Consider the following 22,864-nt stretch of genomic DNA (forward strand, 5'->3'; position numbering starts at 1 on the left):
GGGGACATGGCTGGTTATATGGGGGACATGGCTGGTTATATGGGGGACATCGCTGGTTATATGGGGGACATGGCTGGTTATATGGGGGACATGGCTGGTTATATGGGGGACATGGCTGCATATATGGGGGACATGGCTGCATATATGGGGGACATGGCTGGTTATATGGGGGACATGGCTGGTTATATGGGGGACATGGCTGGTTATATGGGGGACATGGCTGGTTATATGGGGGACATGGCTGCATATATGGGGGACATGGCTGGTTATATTGGGGACATGGCTGGTTATATGGGGGACATGGCTGGTTATATGGGGGACATGGCTGGGGGACATGGCTGGTTATATGGGGGACATGGCTGGTTATATGGGGGACATGGCTGGTTATATGGGGGACATGGCTGGTTATATGGGGGACATGGCTGCATATATGGGGGACATGGCTGGTTATATGGGGGACATGGCTGGTTATATGGGGGACATGGCTGGTTATATGGGGGAGATGGCTGGTTATATGGGGGACATGGCTGCATATATGGGGGACATGGCTGGTTATATGGGGGACATGGCTGGTTATATGGGGGACATGGCTGGTTATATGGGGGACATGGCTGCATATGTGGGGGGACATGGCTGCATATGTGGGGGGACATGGCTGCATATGTGGGGGGACATGGCTGCATTTGGGGACACATTTTAAAAAAAGTATCGGTATTCGGTATCGGCGAGTACTTGAAAAAAAGTATCGGTACTTGTACTCATTCCTAAAAAAGTGGTATCGGGACAACCCTAGTATGGGGCATAAAACGTTCATTCTGACATCAATTCTGTTTTAATAACTGATACTGAAATAAATATATCTAATGTTTTAACAAATTTTAAATAGTTACTCCTCTGTGGTCTAATACTGTAGCAGCACCAAGATAAATTGGCAAAATATGGTATTTTGGCAATGGTGTTCCTGGTCCTATGTAGTGAAGGATCAGGGCAGAAGGAGACATTTCCAATTATCATAGAAAATGTTGCCATAATGAAAATGTACCCATCAATTGTGTCTTCATTCAGAATGGTATCTGTATTTATTGTGTATCCACAGGTGATTCAAAAGTTTTGCTGGAATCTCGCAGAGACAGCAACATTTACCAGCCTCCCCCTCCTAGCGATGTCTCAAAGATGAAGGATAATTGTATTAAAGAGCAAAAAGTATTTGCATTAATAAGAGAAATACTAGGTAAGATCTGAGTACAGAACAAATCAGACTGCTTTCTTCATGTGTCAGAAATACAGAGCATGTATAAAAAAGGAAAATAATAAAAGCTACAGTTTTTGGCAGATAGATAATATGTACTTCTATTAACCACTTCAGCCCCGGACCGTTTTACTGGTCAAAGACCGGGCCACTTTTTGCGATTCGGCACTGCGACGCTTTAACTGACAATTGCGCGGTCGTGCAACGTGGCTCCCAAACAATATTGACATCCCACAAATAGAGCTTTCTTTTGGTGGTATTTAATCACCTCTGCGGATTTTATTTGTTGTGCTATAAACAAAAATACAGCGACAATTTTGAAAGAAATTCAATATTTTTAACTTTTTTCTATAATAAATATCCCTAAAAAATATATTAAAAAAGTATTTTTCCCCTCAGTTTAGGCCGATACGTATTCTTCTACATATTTTTGGTAAAAAAAATCGCAATAAGCATTTACAAAATAGGGGATAGTTTTATGGCATTTTTATTAATATTTTTTTTTTTTTTACTAGTAATGCCGGCGATCAGTGATTTTTATCGTGACTGCAACATTGTGGCTGACACATCGGACACTTTTGACACATTTTTGGGACCATTGTCATTTTTACAGTAATCAGTAGTGTTGCTCACGAATATTCGCATTGCGAATATTCGACTCGAATATAGCATATTCGAGAAATCGCGCTATATTTCGAAATTCGCGGTGAATATTCGCAATTCCGAATATTCGATTTTTTACAATTTTTTTTTTTAACCAGATCACATCCTAGATATCTCCATCGACGTCTAAAAGCATTGCTGGTATCATTAGAGACCCTGGGCCGAGTAGCTGAAGCGTTCATTGAATTTTCCAGAAAGATCGCAATGCGATTATTCGGCAAACGCAATATCGCGCGATTACTTTCCTCGCCCCGATCTTCCGCATCAGAGCGATTTTTACAGTTTCATTTGTAAAACAGATCACATCCTAGTGATCTCCATAGACGTCTGAAAGCATTGCTGGTATGATTAGAGCCATTGGGCCGAGTAGCTGAAGCGATCATTTTATATTGCCGAATATTCGCAATGCGAATATTCGGCAATAGGAATATTGCGCGATTATTTGCTCTGCCCTTTTGCATCAGAGCCAATCAGAGTTCTCCTTCCACACTCGTCACAGGTTAGCAACCAATAGGAACCTGCCTGCATGGACATTATATAAGCTCACTCCCAGCACCATTTCATTGCAGATTCAGAAGCTGGCTATAGAGTGTGGAGGCTGTTTCTGTGTTCCTGGTTTCCTGTGTCTTTGTTCTTGATTGATTTAGATCATCACCAGCATTGCTATTTAGTGATTCCAGTGGATCTTTTCCAGTATATCAACTGCTTTTTTCAAAGCAATAGACCCAAGAGCTTTTTTCAAAGCTACGTTTTGTGCTGTTTTGTGCTGTTTTTTTCATTTGTGTTACTGTTTGATCCTGCAATCCTCCCTGTTCAGTGATATTTGCAAGAGATTTCAGAACACATTTTGCTGAGCTTTATAAAAGAGCTTTTCTAAAAGCTAAGTTTTGTTCATCTTGTGTTACTGTTAGATCTTGCAGGTTCGCTGTTCAGTGATATTTGATAGGCATCTCAGTTCACATTTTGTTTAGTTTTCCCTAAAGAGCTTTTATAAAAGCTAAGTTTTGTGTTCAGTTTAGTAAAATTTTGTGTAGTAAGTGTACACACTGTTAGTGTACATTTATTTCATCTAGCTTAGCTTAGTGTGTGTTTAGTGTCTGTGTTTTGTGTTTAAAAAAAAAAAAAAAAAAAAAAGTTAGTGTTTGTTTAGTGCTTTTTTTTTTTTCTTTAATTTTGTAGTCCTTGTCTGGTGTACTACTTTTCTTATAGTTTAGTAGCTGTCTGTGTACGTCTTTGTCTGCGTGCCTGTCTTGTAAAAAATACACAAAACACATTTTGTTCACATTTACCCCCCCCAATAAAGTTTACCCCCCCCACACACATATCAGCAATAATGAGCGGCATCCGTGGCCGTGGCAGCAGGGGTAGGGGAGTTACTCCCAGTGCTGGATCGCTGCCAGCACGGGGTACCTCTCGTGCCCCTACTAGTGGTAGAGGATCGGGTGCAAGGGGAGTACGCCTGATCCGGGAGTTCTTCCCATCGGGCAGCCGCCCGATATTGCCATCTCAGGCTCAAGTAGTGGTGGACTACATGGGGCACAGCAGTGCCACTGAGTCGTCGGTCCCGACTCACAGTAGTACCACCATTACACCGGTGCCTGTACTACCCCCCCCCAGCCCCCAAGAGTCCAGCATCTTACTGTTCGACAGCGACAGTGAGAGGGATCTCTTGGGGGAGGCCATGCATCAGGCAGACCTCCAGCTCTGTCCTGATGGTCAGGACCTTTTTGAAGGGATGGATGAGGAGGATGGGATACCTGCTGGCAGTATCCCAGAGACATCCCTTCAAACTGGTGCTGCTGTTTTGGTGCAGGAAACAGCAGCACCTAGTCAGACCCAGGCGTGGGTGAGGGGACAGCGGAGCCAGGCTAGAGGCTCCATGTCACGTGGTTCCCTCAGACCAACACATCTCAGCCCTTGGTCTGACATCTCTGGGGGCGAAGAGGGTGACCCATCATGGTTGCCATCTGACGCGTCGGCTCACTACGTCAGTGACGACGGGGAAGGTAGGCCCCCTGGTGAAACGGTGCGCCAGGTCACCACCAGGGAGACCATCGTCAGGGTCTCCACTGGTGATGGCAGCAGGAGGTGTCAGGAGGAGGAGCAGCAGCAGCAGCAGCAGCAGCAGGCAGCTCCACCTGTGCGCACCGAGTCCCAGCAGGTGCAAGTAAGCGTCACCCCATCTGACAGGAGGGCGGTGCTGAAGTCACCTGTCTGGAATTTCTTTACCCTGGTGGCAGACAACCCTACCGTGGCCATCTGCCGGATTTGTAAAGTGAGGGTGAAGAGAGGGAAGTGTTTGGCTCGGGTGGGTACCACAGCTCTGAACCAGCACCTGAGGATAAACCACTGGGCGTTGTATGACGAGATGAAGCGTGGTGGTGGTAGCAGCGCCACCACCACAAGTGAGCAGGGTACAGCAGCCCCTGCCACATCTTCATCTCTTTCCAGCAGGTCATGCCCCCCCGCTCCCTCTAGTAGAGGTACTGGTACCGGCAGCCAGACCTCTACTTCCACAGCACCCTCCACGTCTGTGTCCCGCACTGCCGTCCGGCGCCAGGCGTCGATTTCAGACGCCTTTGACCGCACCACTCCCTTCCCCCCTGGAGACCGACGTGTGCGTTCCCTCAATGGGCTCCTGGCAAGGGTTATTGCCCAACATCTGCTGCCCTTCAACATAGTTGACAGCAACCCCTTCAGGCAGATGTTGGAGCAGGCCCAACCCCAATGGCGTGTCCCCAGCCGCCATTTCTTTGCCAGGACTGGTGTCCCTGCCCTACACCAGCACATTGTGCAGAATGTAACCCTGTCGCTGGATCACGCTGTCAGCGACAGGGTTCATCTGACAATGGATGGCTGGACCAGCAGGCATGGGCAGGGATGCTACATCAGCTTCACGGCCCATTGGGTTTCCCTCCGAGGCGTCGGTGAGGGATCGTCGGCAACCGATCTTGTGGTGCCGCCCCGGGGTGTCCAGGGGAGAACTGCTGGTCTCCCTCAAGCCACTGTCTCCGCAGCTGCTGAGCCTCCCAGCAAGCGCCCCCGTAGCTACTCAAGTGTGGGGCACGTGCGCTGTCAGGCCGTGCTCCAGCTTGTTAGTTTAGGGGACCGGAGACACACTGGAGAAGAAGTGCTGAAAGCACTTCAAGCTCAGGTCCAGAAGTGGCTGACACCCCGAAGGCTCCAGCCAGGTATGGTTGTCTGCGATAACGGCAGCAACCTACTCGCCGCCCTCCATGCTGGCAGTCTGACGCACGTGCCCTGTCTGGCACATGTCCTCAACCTGGTGGTGCAGAAGTTCCTGCGCACTTATCCAGGGTTGAGTGACATTGTGGCAAAGGCGCGTAGGATTGCCAGCCACTTCAGGCGCTCCCCAACCGCTACCGCGTCCCTGTCCAAATTGCAGCGGAAGTACAATCTGCCCCTTCACAGGCTGATTGTGGACAGTGTGACGCGGTGGAACTCCACCCTCCACATGCTGAAGAGGTTGTGGGAGCAGCAAAGGGCGGTGAGGGAGTACCTGATGGAACTAGGCACTGAGAGGGCTTCACCACAACTCCCTTTCATCGCCTGTGCGGAGTGGGGGCAGATAAACCAGGTCTGCCAAGTGTTGTCCTCCTTCGAGCAGGCGACCAAGATGGTCAGCAGTGAGCAAATTGGCCTCAATAGCGTGCTGCCAATACTGTTCATGCTGGAGAGGACACTAGATCGCCTGCTCGAGGCTGGGGAGAGTGCCTTGGTGGAGCAGGAGGAGTCAGCAATGCTCCACCGAGACCAGGGCCAGGACGAGGAGGAGGAGGAGGAGGATGATGATGAAGAGGAGGAGGAGGTGGTTGCTGGTGTCGTCCCGGAGTCAGGGCCTGGTCAGGAGGGAGAGCCGGTGTTGGGGGCACCGATAGTCCGGGGGTTGGGCATGTCTGAGTTTGACCAGCAGCGCCTCAGGGATGAAGAGTCGCACCTCATTCACCTGGCCAGCATTGAGGAGTCACAGCGGGCTGTGCTCTTCCCCATGGCTGCCCACATGCTGAGATGCCTCAGGAGGGACCCCCGGGTTAAGACCATCAAGACGAGGGATGATTTCTGGATGGCCACCCTTTTGGATCCCAGGTGCAAGGGGAAACTGGAGCAGTTCATCCCAGCCAGCCGGAGGCAGCACCGGATGGAGGAACTGCAGGCAGCCATTGTCAGACGGTTGGAGCAGGCAACTCCCCGGCCTCCAGTTGTCCCCCCTCATCTCACCCAGCAGGTGGCTGCACCCAGCTGCAGCCGAGCAGGGGACCTAATGGAAGAGATGAGGATGTTCTTCCAAACCGAGCGACCCAGTACCACCACCAGCAGCAGCAGCAGCAGTCACCACCAGCGGCTGGCCCACATGGTGGCAGACTACATGGCGTCCGTCGGTGCTTCTGACAGTATGAGCACCGACGACCCCATGGAGTACTGGGTTGCCAGATTGGACACCTGCCGCGAGCTCGCTCAGTATGCGCTGGAGTTATTGTCTTGCCCCCCCTCCAGCGTACTATCTGAGCGGACATTCAGCGCGGCAGGTGGGGTGGTCACGGACAAGAGGACCCGTCTGTCCACAGACTCCGTGGACAGACTCACATTCATAAAGATGAATGAGTCCTGGATCGGCGGTGACTTTCTGGCACCCGTCGTCGGTTCAGGGCGCTGAAGGGTCCCTTGCCATGCATTCCCTGATGAAGCCCCGGACCTGATGTATTTACAGTGCTGAATATAACTATTTCAACATCAGAGAAAATCAATGTTAATATTTGGTACAGTAGGCTTTCTTTGCAATTACAGCGGTCAAACATTTCTTGTAGTTTTACACCAGCTTTGCACACACTGGAGGAGGGATTTTGGCCCACTCCTCCACACAGATCTTCTCTACATCAGTCATGTTTCTGGGCTATCGCTGAGAAACACGGAGTTTGAGCTCCCTCCAAAGATTCTCTATTGGGTTTAGGTCTGGAGACTGGCTAGGCCACGCCAGAACCTTGATATGCTCCTTACAGAGCCAATCCTTGGTTATCCTGGCTGTGTGCTTTGGGTCATTCTCATGTTGGAAGACCCAGCCTCGACCCATCTTCAAAGCTCTAACTCAGGGAAGGAGGTTGTTGCCCAAAATCTTGCAATACATGGCCCCGGTCATCCTCTCCTTAATACAGTGCAGTCACCCTGTCCCATGTGCAGAAAAACACCACCAAAGCATGATGCTACCACCCCCATGCTTCACATTAGGGATGGCGTTCTTGGCATGGTACTCATCATTATTCTTCCTCCGAACACGGTTAGTGAAATTATGATCAAAAAATTATATTATAGTCTCATCTGACCACATGATTTTCTCCCATGACTCCTTTGGATCAGTCAAGACAATTATGTCAGCAGTTATTTCACACCCTATATACTCTTATTAAGACTGCTGTACATCATGGCAACTCCTGCCCATGTGATATGACTCTGTATCAACTACTACTGTTAATACTACTACTGCTGCTTCAGCTGCTGCTGCCGCCCAGTCAATACACCTATGTCAGCAGTTGTTTAACACTCTATATACTCTTATTCCTACTGCTGTTCATCATGGCACCTCCTGCCCATGTGATATGACTCTGTATCAACTACTACTGTTAATACTACTACTGCTGCTTCTGCTGCTGCTGCCGCCCAGTCAATACACCTATGTCAGCAGTTATTTCACACTCTATATACTCTTATTAAGACTGCTGTACATCATGGCAACTCCTGCCCATGTGATATGACTCTGTATCAACTACTACTGTTAATACTACTACTGCTGCTTCAGCTGCTGCTGCCGCCCAGTCAATACACCTATGTCAGCAGTTGTTTAACACTCTATATACTCTTATTCCTACTGCTGTTCATCATGGCACCTCCTGCCCATGTGATATGACTCTGTATCAACTACTACTGTTAATACTACTACTACTGCTGCTTCTGCTGCTGCTGCTGCCGCCCAGTCAATACACCTATGTCAGCAGTTATTTCACACTCTATATACTCTTATTAAGACTGCTGTACATCATGGCAACTCCTGCCCATGTGATATGACTCTGTATCAACTACTACTGTTAATACTACTACTGCTGCTTCAGCTGCTGCTGCCGTCCAGTCAATACACCTATGTCAGCAGTTGTTTAACACTCTATATACTCTTATTAAGACTGCTGTACTTCATGGCAACTCCTGCCCATGTGATATGACTCTGTATCAACTACTACTGTTAATACTACTACTGCTGCTTCAGCTGCTGCTGCCGCCCAGTCAATACACCTATGTCAGCAGTTGTTTAACACTCTATATACTCTTATTCCTACTGCTGTTCATCATGGCACCTCCTGCCCATGTGATATGACTCTGTATCAACTACTACTGTTAATACTACTACTGCTGCTTCTGCTGCTGCTGCTGCCGCCCAGTCAATACACCTATGTCAGCAGTTATTTGACACTCTATATACTCCTATTCCTACTGCTGTTCATCATGGCACCTCCTGCCCATGTGATATGACTCTGTATCAACTACTACTGTTAATACTACTGCTGCTTCTGCTGCTGCCGCCCAGTCAATACACCTATGTCAGCAGTTATTTCACACTCTATATACTCTTATTAAGACTGCTGTACATCATGGCAACTCCTGCCCATGTGATATGACTCTGTATCAACTACTACTGTTAATACTACTACTGCTGCTTCTGCTGCTGCTGCCGCCCAGTCAATACACCTATGTCAGCAGTTATTTCACACTCTATATACTCTTATTAAGACTGCTGTACATCATGGCAACTCCTGCCCATGTGATATGACTCTGTATCAACTACTACTGTTAATACTACTACTGCTGCTTCAGCTGCTGCTGCCGCCCAGTCAATACACCTATGTCAGCAGTTGTTTAACACTCTATATACTCTTATTCCTACTGCTGTTCATCATGGCACCTCCTGCCCATGTGATATGACTCTGTATCAACTACTACTGTTAATACTACTACTACTGCTGCTTCTGCTGCTGCTGCTGCCGCCCAGTCAATACACCTATGTCAGCAGTTATTTCACACTCTATATACTCTTATTAAGACTGCTGTACATCATGGCAACTCCTGCCCATGTGATATGACTCTGTATCAACTACTACTGTTAATACTACTACTGCTGCTTCAGCTGCTGCTGCCGCCCAGTCAATACACCTATGTCAGCAGTTGTTTAACACTCTATATACTCTTATTAAGACTGCTGTACTTCATGGCAACTCCTGCCCATGTGATATGACTCTGTATCAACTACTACTGTTAATACTACTACTGCTGCTTCAGCTGCTGCTGCCGCCCAGTCAATACACCTATGTCAGCAGTTGTTTAACACTCTATATACTCTTATTCCTACTGCTGTTCATCATGGCACCTCCTGCCCATGTGATATGACTCTGTATCAACTACTACTGTTAATACTACTGCTGCTTCTGCTGCTGCTGCCCAGTCAAGACACCTATGTCAGCAGTTATTTGACACTCTATATACTCCTATTCCTACTGCTGTTCATGATGGCACCTCCTGCCCATGTGATATGACTCTGTATCAACTACTACTGTTAATACTACTGCTGCTGCTTCTGCTGCTGCTGCTGCCCAGTCAAGACACCTATGTCAGCAGTTATTTGACACTCTATATACTCCTATTCCTACTGCTGTTCATCATGGCACCTCCTGCCCATGTGATATGACTCTGTATCAACTACTACTGTTAATACTACTGCTGCTTCTGCTGCTGCTGCCCAGTCAAGACACCTATGTCAGCAGTTATTTGACACTCTATATACTCCTATTCCTACTGCTGTTCATCATGGCACCTCCTGCCCATGTGATATGACTCTGTATCAACTACTACTGTTAATACTACTGCTGCTTCTGCTGCTGCTGCCCAGTCAAGACACCTATGTCAGCAGTTATTTGACACTCTATATACTCCTATTCCTACTGCTGTTCATCATGGCACCTCCTGCCCATGTGATATGACTCTGTATCAACTACTACTGTTAATACTACTGCTGCTTCTGCTGCTGCTGCCCAGTCAAGACACCTATGTCAGCAGTTATTTGACACTCTATATACTCCTATTCCTACTGCTGTTCATGATGGCACCTCCTGCCCATGTGATATGACTCTGTATCAACTACTACTGTTAATACTACTGCTGCTGCTGCTTCTGCTGCTGCTGCCCAGTCAAGACACCTATGTCAGCAGTTATTTGACACTCTATATACTCCTATTCCTACTGCTGTTCATCATGGCACCTCCTGCCCATGTGATATGACTCTGTATCAACTACTACTGTTAATACTACTGCTGCTTCTGCTGCTGCTGCCCAGTCAAGACACCTATGTCAGCAGTTATTTGACACTCTATATACTCCTATTCCTACTGCTGTTCATGATGGCACCTCCTGCCCATGTGATATGACTCTGTATCAACTACTACTGTTAATACTACTGCTGCTGCTTCTGCTGCTGCTGCTGCCCAGTCAAGACACCTATGTCAGCAGTTATTTGACACTCTATATACTCCTATTCCTACTGCTGTTCATCATGGCACCTCCTGCCCATGTGATATGACTCTGTATCAACTACTACTGTTAATACTACTGCTGCTTCTGCTGCTGCTGCCCAGTCAAGACACCTATGTCAGCAGTTATTTGACACTCTATATACTCCTATTCCTACTGCTGTTCATCATGGCACCTCCTGCCCATGTGATATGACTCTGTATCAACTACTACTGTTAATACTACTACTGCTGCTTCTGCTGCCCAGTCAAGACACCTATGTCAGCAGTTATTTCACACCCTATATACTCTTATTAAGACTGCTGTTCATCATGGCACCTCTTGCCCGAGTGATTTGACACTGTATTGTCAATGTCTACTACTACTATTACAGCTCAGTCAAGACACCTGTGTCCCAATTTTTTGGTACACTATTGACTACTATGACCACTACTGATGCTGTAAAGTATTCCCCAAGTGTTTTTATGCTATGTATTACTATTACCACTACTGCTTGTAAATCATGCCTGTGTGATACTTAGTGGGAATGCTTTAATAAGCATTCCTAGTATGGATACCCGTAAATGTATTAATCTTAATTAGTGTGAATGCTTTAATAAACATTTCCAGTATTGATATCCGTAAATTTAGTAATCTTATTATTCCTTACGTTTTTTGGTTCTGCGTAACTTCGGCATACTTTCAGCTATTGAGACCATTCAACTGTAAAAATGTTCGTCTCGTTCAGCTAATGATGGGACTTCTTCAAGTTTTTTTCTACTTTTTACACTTTTATAAATTTTAAGCTTTTAGACCCTTTTTTTAAACATTGAAGTCAATGAGAACATCCTTTTCCCCTTTGAATTCACATGCCATGCCAAAAGTTTCAGCTACTTCATACTTTCACTTACAGACACTGAAAAAACTTTAAAGCGGTCACAAAATATTTAGCTATCCGGCTATGACTTTTCAGATCGTTATCGTTTACAATTTTTTGGTGAAAACGCAATTTACGTTTTGCGAATTTTTCACAAAAATGCAATAGGTTATAATGTAATCCTATGGAGGGGATTTAGAGTCTGTCATGTGACCTTAACATTGGAGATCTTTGTAATAAAAAATATCTTTACAAAAAGGGGAAACAAATTGGTCTCACGCCCACAAGATCTACTTTTCATACACAATTTTTATATCAAAACGTAGCTATGCTTGTCTGGTTTATGGCAATGTGACCAATTCTGCGATACGTATTTTAGTTTTAATTATTGGAGCAACAGCCAGAAATTATGTCTCATAGACTCTCATGTGAAATTATCTAAAAAATGTTGCTGCAGAACTCACAAAGACGCTCTTTTCTAAATCGCAGACATGGCCACATTTTTAAGTTTATCTACATAAATTTCATATCGATGCATTTACAAGGGCCGTGTATTTCAAACGGTGTAGTCGTTGTATCAATTGCATGTACGTTTGAGGATTTATTAAGCTTTGTTTGGAGGCTTAAATCATGTATTAGATCTGTGAATTAAAAGCGTTTGTAATGTTATTTCTTTCCATAAATAACTTTCCTGACCTCAGTGCAATATTCCTCCTCACTGACCTGGGGGGGAGGGGAAACCTATTGAGGGGGGAGGGGCGACCAGGAAGTCAGCATACTCTATACTTTGCAGATAGAGAAAGAAGCTGTGTGTCCTAAAGATAGTGTAGTGGTTATGGTGAATGTCTTTGGCAAGGGGCTCACCAATTAAGCTATTCAGCATTCCCACTCGCATTTTCCTCAGGAAATGCATTGTCTAGTTATATTATATTTTAATACTCCTGCTGCTGCCTCCATGCTGAGTAAAGCTTCATGACCTCTCTGGCACAGCGGATCCACCAACAGCCTCCGCTACAAGCTACCAGACCGGACTACCAGACCGGATCTAAACAGCAAGTGTAACTATAACAATGAACCTTATGTTAAACCCTGTTTTGCGGCATTTATACTGCAACCATTGGGCTGACTGCAAGAGCTCATCTGCATTCTCTCTCTTTCTTGCTCTCCCTCTCTCTCTCTTTGTATATATATATATATTGTTGCTTTTGTTATGTTCATTTTTCAACAGTTTATTTTGTGTTCGTCGTGTCTGTGTCGTGTGCTTTAGTTTGTCCTAGGTTAATGTTAAATAAAATAATAGTATAAAATGTTTTTGCTTATTATGAAGTTAAATGTGTTGATGTTGATTTGTTTGATGTGAAGTTAGATGTGTTGAAAAACCTACAACTCTATCTCAAAAAGAAATGAAACATTTCCAAAAAATAAGTTTTTTTAATACAAAAATAAATTTAAATATAGCTCTCAATCCGTTTTTGAATGCGGTGCATTTCCGCAATCTGACCCGATAGCTGCTGCTCTAGCAGAGCATTTTGTTGGGTGAGGTAGCTCATCTTCCGCTGGTTTTGAAGGATCTTCTGGTGCGTCTTTTCGATGAGTCTGTTTTGCCTCCTCATATCTCTTGATGCTTTTAGGATATAATAAAAAAACATTTGGATTTCAAATAACGTTACCAAATAAATAAATATTTTTTTTTGCTTATTAATCAATCATTATCATGTGTATACACTTGTTATGTGTCTAACACATCCCGGGAGTGCAGAATTATTAGGCAAATGAGTATTTGGACCACATCATCCTCTTTATGCATGTTGTCTTACTCCAAGCTGTATAGGCTCGAAAGCCTACTACAGATTAGGCATATTAGGTAATGTACATCTCTGTAATGAGAAGGTGTGTGGTCTAATGACATCAACACTCTATATCAGGTGTGCATAATTATTAGTCAATTTCCTTTTCTTTGGCAAAATTGGCCAAAAGAAGGATTTGACAGACTCTGAAAAGTCCAAAATAGAGAGATATCTAGCAGAGGGATGCAGCACTCTTAAAGTTGCAAAGCTTCTGAAGCGTGATCATCAAACAAAAGAAGCGTGTGGAAAAACAAAGGTGCAAAATAACTGCCCATGAACTGAGAAAAGTTAAGCGTGCAGCTGCCAAGATGCCACTTGCCACAAGATTGGCCATATTTCAGAGCTGCAACATCACTGGGGTGCCCAAAAGCACAAGGTGTGCAATACCCAGAGACATGGCCAAGGTAAGAAAGGCTGAAAGACGATGACCACTGAACAAGACACACAAGCTGCAACGTCAAGACTGTGCCAATAAATATCTCAAGAAAGATTTTTCTAAGGTTTTATGGACTGCTGAAATGAGAGTGAGTCTTGATGGGCCAGATGGAAGAGCCCGTGGCTGGATTGGTAAAGGGCAGGGAGCTCCAGTCCAACTCAGACGCCAGCAAGGTGGTGGTGGAGTACTGGTTTGGGCTGGTATCATCAAAGATGAGCTTGTGGGGCCTTTTCGGATTGAGGATGGAGTCAAGCTCAACTCCCAGTCCTACTGCCAGATTATGGAAGAGACCTTCTTCAAGCAGTGGTACAGGAAAAAGTCACCATCCTTCAAGAAAAACATGATTTTCATGCAGGACAATGCTCCATCACACGTGTCAAAGTACTCCACAGCGTGGCTGGCAAGAAAGGGTATTAAATAAAAAAAAGTAATGACATGGCCTCCTTGTTCACCTGATCTGAACCCCATTGAGAACCTGTGGTCCATCATCAAATGTGGGATTTACAAGGAGGGAAAACAGTACACCTCTCTGAACAGTGTCTGGGAGGCTGTGGTTGCTGCTGCACGCAATGTTGATGGTGAACAGATCAAAACACTGACAGAATCCATGGATGTCAGGCTTTTGAGTGTCCTTGCAAAGAAAGGTGGCTATATTGGTCACTGATTTGTTTTTGTTTTGTTTTTAAATGTCAGAAATGTGTATTTGTGAATGTTGAGATGTTATATTGGTTTCACTGTTAAAAATAAATCATTGAAATGGCTATCTATTTATTTTTTGGTTAAGTTGCCTAATAATTCTGCACAGTAATAGTAGTCACCTGCACACACAGATATCCCCCGAAAATAACTAACACTAAAAACAAACTAAAAACTACTTCCAAAAAAATTCAGCTTTGATATTAATGAGTTTTTGGGGTTCATTGAGAACATGGTTGTTGTTCAATAATAAAATGAATCCTCAAAAAATACAACTTGCCTAATAATTATGCACTACCTGTATACTTCTAGCATCAATACCATATTATGGTTCTACAATCTGACAGGTGCGCTTTATATGTTGTCCATTTTTATATCTACATTTTGTTGTTGAAATGTTATTAATCATTGTGCACATATTTACCTTCCTGAATGAGGCTCACAGGACCGCTCTCTTCCTCCTGCTCTTCTGCTTGAGAAGTTGGGGTGGTGGGGGGGGGAAGCTCCTCAGCTTGCTCCTCAACAGGAGCTGGGGTTGGGGAGTGGGAGGGCCCTGGCTGCTCCTCCTCATGCATCTCCTCCTCTGCCGCATCCTCCTCCTCCTCCTCATCGGCCTGGCGCCTTCTGCGCTTGGCGCGGACAACTGGCATTGGAGCTCCTATAATAACACAATGTTCATATATTATAAAAATGTTTTCTAATGATGTATGCAAATTCTGTGTACTCTGCTGTATTGTATATGAATACAAATTGATTTATATAGACAGTTAACCAATGGGACAATGTTATATTAAAGGGTCTTGTGGGCACTACAGGGGACTGAGCGTGAGCTGGGATGCAACCATGTTAAAATGAGCTGTTTTTGTCTACTTTGTTTTGTTCAGACCATCTCATGTTAAAAAAAGGGCCTGATGGAGCACACGGGATTACTATAACAACCCCACTCCTAACACAGGAATTTAGTGGTAATCTATATATATAAAACTCAACGTGTGTGTGTGCATAAATGTATGTATGTATGTATGTATGTATGTATGTATGTATGTATGTTCCAGCATCACGTACAAACGGCTAAAGATATTTATATGAAACTTGGCACACAGGTTACTTATATGTCAGCCACAAACATAGGATAGGTGGTTTAAACCTTACCCACCCCCACTTGCCATGGTCGGGGTTTTTCTTTAAAGTCCCATGCAAAGCAATGGGAAAATTATGTTCCCACATAACTTCTGTGTTCCTGTCTGCTGTCCCATGTCTTTTTTCAACAGTACTATGAATACCTTGGCTGGTGGTGATATATGTTAGCACAACATGGCATCTTGGTTAACAACATCTGACCTTACATGAATTACATATGACCTTACATAACTGTCACCAAAGGAGCTGCGGTGGCTCCACGCGATTGCCACTGCACTGACAAGTGATTCACCTCTGCAGCTAGGGGTTCGGATCCCGCTCTCGGCTACCTGTGAATTGAGTTTGGTGGTCTCAGCCCCGCCCCTGGTGGGTGTGCTATGCGAGGTTGGGTTGGGAGGACCCCCTCACACCCGCCATTGCCAACCGGGGCATGGAGAAAGGTGGCAGATTGCCTCTGGGGGAGGCCTCCCAACTCCTGCAGGCCGGCTCCTCTCTCTTTCGAGTTCACGCACAAAATACACTTTTTAAAAAAAAAACATAACTGTCAACAATAACTTACCTGGATGATATTTAGCCCGAAGACGTCTGACCTGATCCATTTGGCGCCTCTTCAGGTCAGACCACTTCTTCACAATTGCATTGTGGTCGTGTTGGCCGCCAAAGTCAGCGATTAGGGCGCTGACCACAGCCCTTTTCTCTGGCTGCCTCCGCAGCTTATCGTATCCTGTTTCCAGGAACTTCTGCAAGATGAAGAACAAAGTATATTGTAATACTTCTGTTGACAGCCTTATGGATATATGACGTAAATGTATGCTATTCAACAATTGGAAGCATTCTCGCCTTATTAATCAATGACAGGGGTAACATGACAGATTTTATATCCTGCCATTTCGGTCGCCACCTTTTTTGCATAAATATAGCAGCCATTATCATTTGCATAATTATGAATATATTATTAACAACACAGGATACACGTATAGGGGAGATATGCGTTGCTAACTCTTTTCCCTGTCAGGAGCCTAACGCCCCGGGGGTCAGAGACGGGACCTTTTCGGAGGGCCACTGACGTATGTACCCGTCGCAGTTTTTTGTGATGTCACTCTTTAGGTGTGTGCACATTTTTCACTGCATCCGGGTGGAGTTTTTGGGTTGTGTTTTGCACGCCACAGGCTTTTCAACAGGAAAAAAACAGCTGGAGGCAGAATGGTTGCAAAACACTACGGGTTTGTTACCTAACTCTGGGTTTCAAGACCAGTCCACCTCCAGCTGTTGCAAAACTACTACTCCCATCAGCCACGGTCTGTCAGTGCATGCTAAGAATTTTACTTTTGCTGCATCTAGGGTGCCACAGTTTAGAGACCCGTGCATAAAGGCCTGAAAAACGGGGGCCTGCAGAACTTACAATACTAGAAGTGCCAGCATTCCCAGGCATGCTGGAAGTTGTAGTTCTGCAACATCTAAAGGGCAATATGTATTCGAACGTCCTTGGGCCTTGAGGACACTGAAGTCAGGACGTTCGCATACGTCCTATGTCCAAAAAAATGTTAAATTCATTATGCTAAATAACAAGGAAAAGTGCCTAAATACACATTTGCCAACCAGGGTGTCTGCAGCTGTCCAGGCATGCTGGGACTTGTAGTTTTGGAAAAGCAGGAGACACATTTTTTGTGAAATACTAATATCTGATCATATATACTAACTTTTAAACTAGACTGAAATGCAGTTGAAGATAATGAAATAACAGTGGTCGAAATACTTACACAAATCAGCAAATTTTCCTCAGATACAGTGAAATTACTTCCAACCATCTTGCTCTGCGATTGCGTTGCGATCAAAAAGTTGGAAACTGGCAAGGGTCCAGGAAATGGTCGCGTGTTGTTCGCGTGTTGATTGCGCTGCTTGGACCGAGATGGGTCCATATGGCTTCGGCTGTATGGACCACAGTAACTCTTTTCCCTGTCAGGAGCCTAACGCCCCGGGGGGTCAGAGACGGGACCTTTTCGGAGGACCACTGACGTATGCAACCGCCGCAGTTTTTTGTGATGTCAGTCTTTAGGTGTGTGCAAATTTTTTCTTGCACCGGGTGGAGTTTTTGGGTTGTGTTTTGCACGCCACAGGCTTTTCAACAGGAAAAAAACAGCTGGAGGCAGGATGGTTGCAAAACACTACGGGTTTGTTACCTAACTCTGGGTTTCAAGACCAGTCCACCTCCAGCTGTTGCAAAACTACTACTCCCATCAGCCACGGTCTGTCAGTGCATGCTAAGAATTTTACTTTTGCTGCATCTAGGGTGCCACAGTTTAGAGACCCGTGCATAAAGGCCTGAAAAACGGGGGCCTGCAGAACTTACAATACTAGAAGTGCCAGCATTCCCAGGCATGCTGGAAGTTGTAGTTCTGCAACATCTAAAGGGCAATATGTATTCGAACGTCCTTGGGCCTTGAGGACACTGAAGTCAGGACGTTCGCATACGTCCTATGTCCAATAAAATGTTAAATTCATTATGCTAAATAACAAGGAAAAGTGCCTAAATACACATTTGCCAACCAGGGTGTCTGCAGCTGTCCAGGCATGCTGGGACTTGTAGTTTTGTAAAAGCAGGAGACACATTTTTTGTGAAATACTAATATCTGATCATATATACTAACTTTTAAACTAGACTAAAATGCAGTTGAAGATGATGAAATAACAGTGGTCAAAATACTTACACAAATCAGCAACTTTTCCTCAGACTTAGTGAAATTGCTTCCAACCATGTTGCTGTGTGATTGCGCTGCGATCATAAGTTGGAAACTGGCAAGGCTCCAGGAAATGGTCGCGTGTTGTTCGCGCAATTGCGCATGCGCGATCGAAAAATCGCAATCGCAATATGTTTTTTGGTTAAAATATCATACATATTCGATTTCAGAGTGCTGCTACAGCAGTTTTCGAAATATCTGCAATCAATTTCGCATTCGCATGTTGCGATATTTCGATAAAATATCACGAATATTCTGAGCCAATCAGAGCGCTCCTCCAGCATATCTCGAAATTCCGCAATAAATATCGCATTCGCATGTTGCGATATTTCGATAAAATATCACGAATATTCTGAGCCAATCAGAGCGCTCCTCCAGCATATCTCGAAATTCCGCAATAAATATCGCATTCGCATGTTGCGATATTTCGATAAAATATCACGAATATTCTGAGCCAATCAGAGCGCTCCTCCAGCATATCTCGAAATTCCGCAATAAATATCGCATTCGCATGTTGCGATATTTCGATAAAATATCACGAATATTCTGAGCCAATCAGAGCGCTCCTCCAGCATATCTCGAAATTCCGCAATAAATATCGCATTCGCATGTTGCGATATTTCGATAAAATATCACGAATATTCTAAGCCAATCAGAGCGCTCCTACCGCAGTTATTAAAAAAATCGCAATTATTTTCGCATTCGCAATAGCGAAAAATCGCAATCAATTAATTTCGATAAAATATCACGAATATTCGAATTTAGCGAATATATCTCGAATATTCGAATATATATTCGAGATATATCGCGAAATCGAATATGGCATATTCTGCTCAACACTAGTAATCAGTGCTTTAAAAATGCACTGATACTGTGAAAATGACACTGGCAGTGAAAGGGTTAACCACTAGGTGGCGCTGAAGGGGTTAAGTGTGCCCTAGTGAGTGATTCTTACTGTAGGGGGGGTGGGCTGTGTGTGACAAGACAGTGATCACCGCTTCCGATTACAGGAAGCGGTGATCACTGTCATTGTCACTAGGCAGAGCGGGGAGATGCTTGTTTACATCAGCATCTCCCTGTTCTTCCTCACCGTGAAACGATCGCGAGTATCCCCGCGGCGCTCGAGTCCACGGGACCAGCGGTCGGCCTCACGTCCACAATGCCGCGATCTTAAAGGGGACATATATATATATACGTCCTTCTGCCAGTCTGTGCCATGTTGTCAACGTGTATAGTCGTGCGCTGGTCGGCAAGCAGTTAAATTCTGAAGCTCCAAAAAAAATCTACTACTTGGATTTAGAAATGCCAACCTCCCGCAGCATTTTTTACTGACAAAACATGGAAAATTTACTGGCGGAGCACATTTTTTGCTGGCAACCTGAGAAAATACAGAAGTCCTATTGAAAAAACTAACACACTGGCCCAGATTCAAGAAGCACTTGCGCCCGCGCAACCATAGTTGCGCGGCGCAAGTGCTTACTTGCTCCGGTGTAACGAGTGCTCCTGATTCAGGAACCTCGTTACACCGAATGCAGCCTAGGATGTGACAAACATAAGCCTCCTTATGCCTTCACATCCCAGGCTGCATTCTTGCGTTGGCCGCTAGGGGGCGCGGCCTTTGTGATCGGCGTGTAGTATGCAAATTGCATACTACCACCGATTCACAAAAGTTGCGCGGGCCCTGCGTACGCAAGGTACGGAGTTTCCGTACGGCGCCTTTAGCATAAGGTTGCTCCTGCTAATAGCAGGCGCAGCCAATGCTAAAGTATAGCTGCGCCTCCCGCTCGCGACGTTCAAATTTAACGTCGTTTAAGTAAGTGAACCGTGAATGGCGCTGGACGCAATTCACGTTCACTTACAAGCAAATGACGTCCTTGCGACGTCATTTGCCGCAATGCACGTCGGGAAAGTTTCCCGACGGAGCATGCGCTGTTCGCTCGGCGCGGGAGCGCGCCTAATTTAAATGATTCCCGCCCCCGGCGGGATCATTTACATTAGGCAGCCTTGCGCCCGTCTGCTTAGCATATTGCCCGCGCAATTTACGGAGCAACTGCTCCGTGAATCGCGGGCAAAGCGCAATATTTGCGTGGGCGCAGAGAAAAAAATTTGCTCTTTGCCCACGCAAATATTGCGCGATTCTACTTGAATCTGGGCCAGTGACTATTTGAACAGTATACACATGATATAGAAACACTGACAATGCCTATAACAAAGTAATTTGCTTGATTTACACTTAAAAAGTCAACACAGCATGAAATTATCAGCCCCTGATATTTACTGGCAGTTAAAAAAAATCACAGATTTTTTACAAATTGTCAGTAAATTTACTGGTGGTTGGCAACCCTGCTTGAAATTATCGAGAATGGTGCAGGTAGGGCCACAGCTAAGCTACAGCATAATCATACATGCTCTGTGGGGGTGTAGGATTATACTAAAAAGTCCACAGGTCCAAAGATACCCGTGGCAAATCCTCAATGAGACTGATGTAATCTCTGCAATGTATAAAGGAAACAGCAAAGGGCGCCAACTAAGTGCAGTATATAGGAAAAGACTTTATTGGGGGGGTGGGGAGTGACCTAATCATGGTGGAGTAGAGACACACCAGTTTCAGAGCTCCTCTTACCTCCACCCCCCTCCGGACTAACACTGGATGTCGAACCCGGATAGTCTTCCATGGCCATAGACCAAAAATAGCCCTGCAGCACGAGCGGTCCCCACGGACATAGTAGGACTCGAGCAGCACGCCGGGGATGAGGAAGGAGGAGGGGTTTTCCAAAACCCGTGTCCAGGCTGAGATTCAGCAATACTTCCCGCAGACCAGAGCAGCTGCTACACGGAATCGATCCGCGGCACCTCGCGCTGGCCCAGACGCGGATACACGTGCAGTGAGTGACAGAGATTCGGCAGCGCATCCCAAACCATTCCCCGTTGCGGCGGAGAGCGGAGAAGGTGAAGGGGCCATGCGGAGGGTGACGCGGCCAGAGCAGGAGGAAACGGCCCAGCGGCAGCATGAGGCAGACCGTAGAGAGGTGACCCAGGAGCCAGAGCTTAGAGGCCTGAAGGAGATGCTACTTACTCTCCCAACACGTGCTGATATACTCGCTCTGCCTACAAGAGCAGAGATGGAGGCCCTTGTGTTGAGAATGGAGTAGTCGCATCGAAAAGAGCTGGAAACTGTACAGGAGGACGTACAGCAACTAACAGATAAGTTGACACAAATGGAAACTGCGGGGGGGTTGTTGGAAAAACGTGTTGCGAGCCTAGGACAGGCGCAGAGGTTACAAACTTTGCAAGTTGATTCTTTACAGCTGAAATTAGAGGAAATTGAGGACCGCAGCAGGCGCAGAAACCTGAGGTTTAGGGGGGTACCCGAGTCAATTGGGAAAGAGGCTTTACAGCAGGCAATTGAGACAATATGTCACCAGTTGATGGACCCCCCTAGCCCTCAACCCCTTGAATTTGAGCGGTTACACAGAGCCTTGGGACCTCCATCAGAAAATATAAACAGTTGGGTTTTTCGAGCGTTATTCTCACTTATGTTTATTAGTCTCCTCTTTGTTGTGCTTTTACAGAGGAGAAAAAGCAGAGATTATTTGTAGATATATGTTCACTATAATGAAAGGTAACGGTGGTGCAGTCAAGGTACCCCAGAGTATGTTATGAGGTGGTATTTATTTATTTATTTACTTATTTTTATTTTTCTATTTATATATTTATTTTTTATTTATTTTATTTTTTTTGCGCTTCACCTTTTTGGATTTTTCAATATAGGGGACCACAGTGCGATTAACTGCGGCCCCATAGGAAGTAATATGAAGCGCAATGCACTAATGTAACACAATGTACACAATGTATTATATATAATATGCACAGGATTTTGGGCGGGGGGGGGAGGTGGGGGGGAATGGGTTCCTCTCCTCCCCAGTCACCCCCCTTCTTAAGCCCCTGACTAATTAAGGTACACAATATCACTCAGAGTGTGGGGGTTGGGGGACGGGGGGGGGGTCTGGGGGAGAGGAAAAGGAGGAATGAGGTGGGGGGGGGAACCAAACAATGGGGTAGGGGAGGCCGAGCCTGAGGGCTTTTTGGGGGGGGAGGGGGAAGATAGAGGTAAAATTTAGAGGCGGTGCAACACATAGAGGCTAAGGTTGGAAGGGAAAGGGGAAGAGTCCATCTGTAAGGCCAATAATAAGAAAGTGAGCTGGGAAGTAGAAGTAGAAATAGTCGGAGGGTGGATGGAGGGGGGGGTTGGCAGACTGGAATGTCTTGCTTGTTTTCTTTTTTTTTCTTTTTTTTTGTGTATACTGCACCACCTGATTGGATCGGCCCCCGGATTAGGCTATTACCCACTGAACCATTGAGGGAAGGGGTTAAAAGTGGGTATTGTCCCTAAAAGGGCTTTAGTAACGGGTGGTAGGGGTGGGTTGGGGGGATAAGAGTCGTTAGAGGGGGGAAGGTTTTTTTTTATTTATTTATTTATTTATTATTATTTTTTTAACTCCTCTCTCTCCTAGTTTTTCTCTTCCCGCTCCTCTCCTCCTCAACGCCGGAGATAAGGGGGGAATAAAAATAACCTCCCTGAACGCTAAGGGACTCAATGTCCCTGAAAAACGCAGGATGTTGATGAACGACCTGCGATATGCAGAGACAGAC

General features: G+C 45.4%; 1 protein-coding gene across 1 annotated transcript in view; it reads left to right on the forward strand.

Annotated features, from left to right (window-relative positions):
* The window catches only part of PKD1L2 (polycystin 1 like 2), a 163,557-nt gene that overhangs the window by 109,359 nt on the left and 31,334 nt on the right, over nt 1-22,864 (forward strand). The window contains exon 34 of the mRNA XM_040329156.1: nt 1,097-1,231. Coding sequence (XP_040185090.1) covers nt 1,097-1,231 — 135 coding nt within the window. The remainder of the gene's footprint in view (nt 1-1,096; nt 1,232-22,864) is intronic.

The sequence above is a fragment of the Rana temporaria genome, chromosome 11, assembly GCF_905171775.1.
Source record: "Rana temporaria chromosome 11, aRanTem1.1, whole genome shotgun sequence".
NCBI lineage: Eukaryota > Metazoa > Chordata > Amphibia > Anura > Ranidae > Rana > Rana temporaria.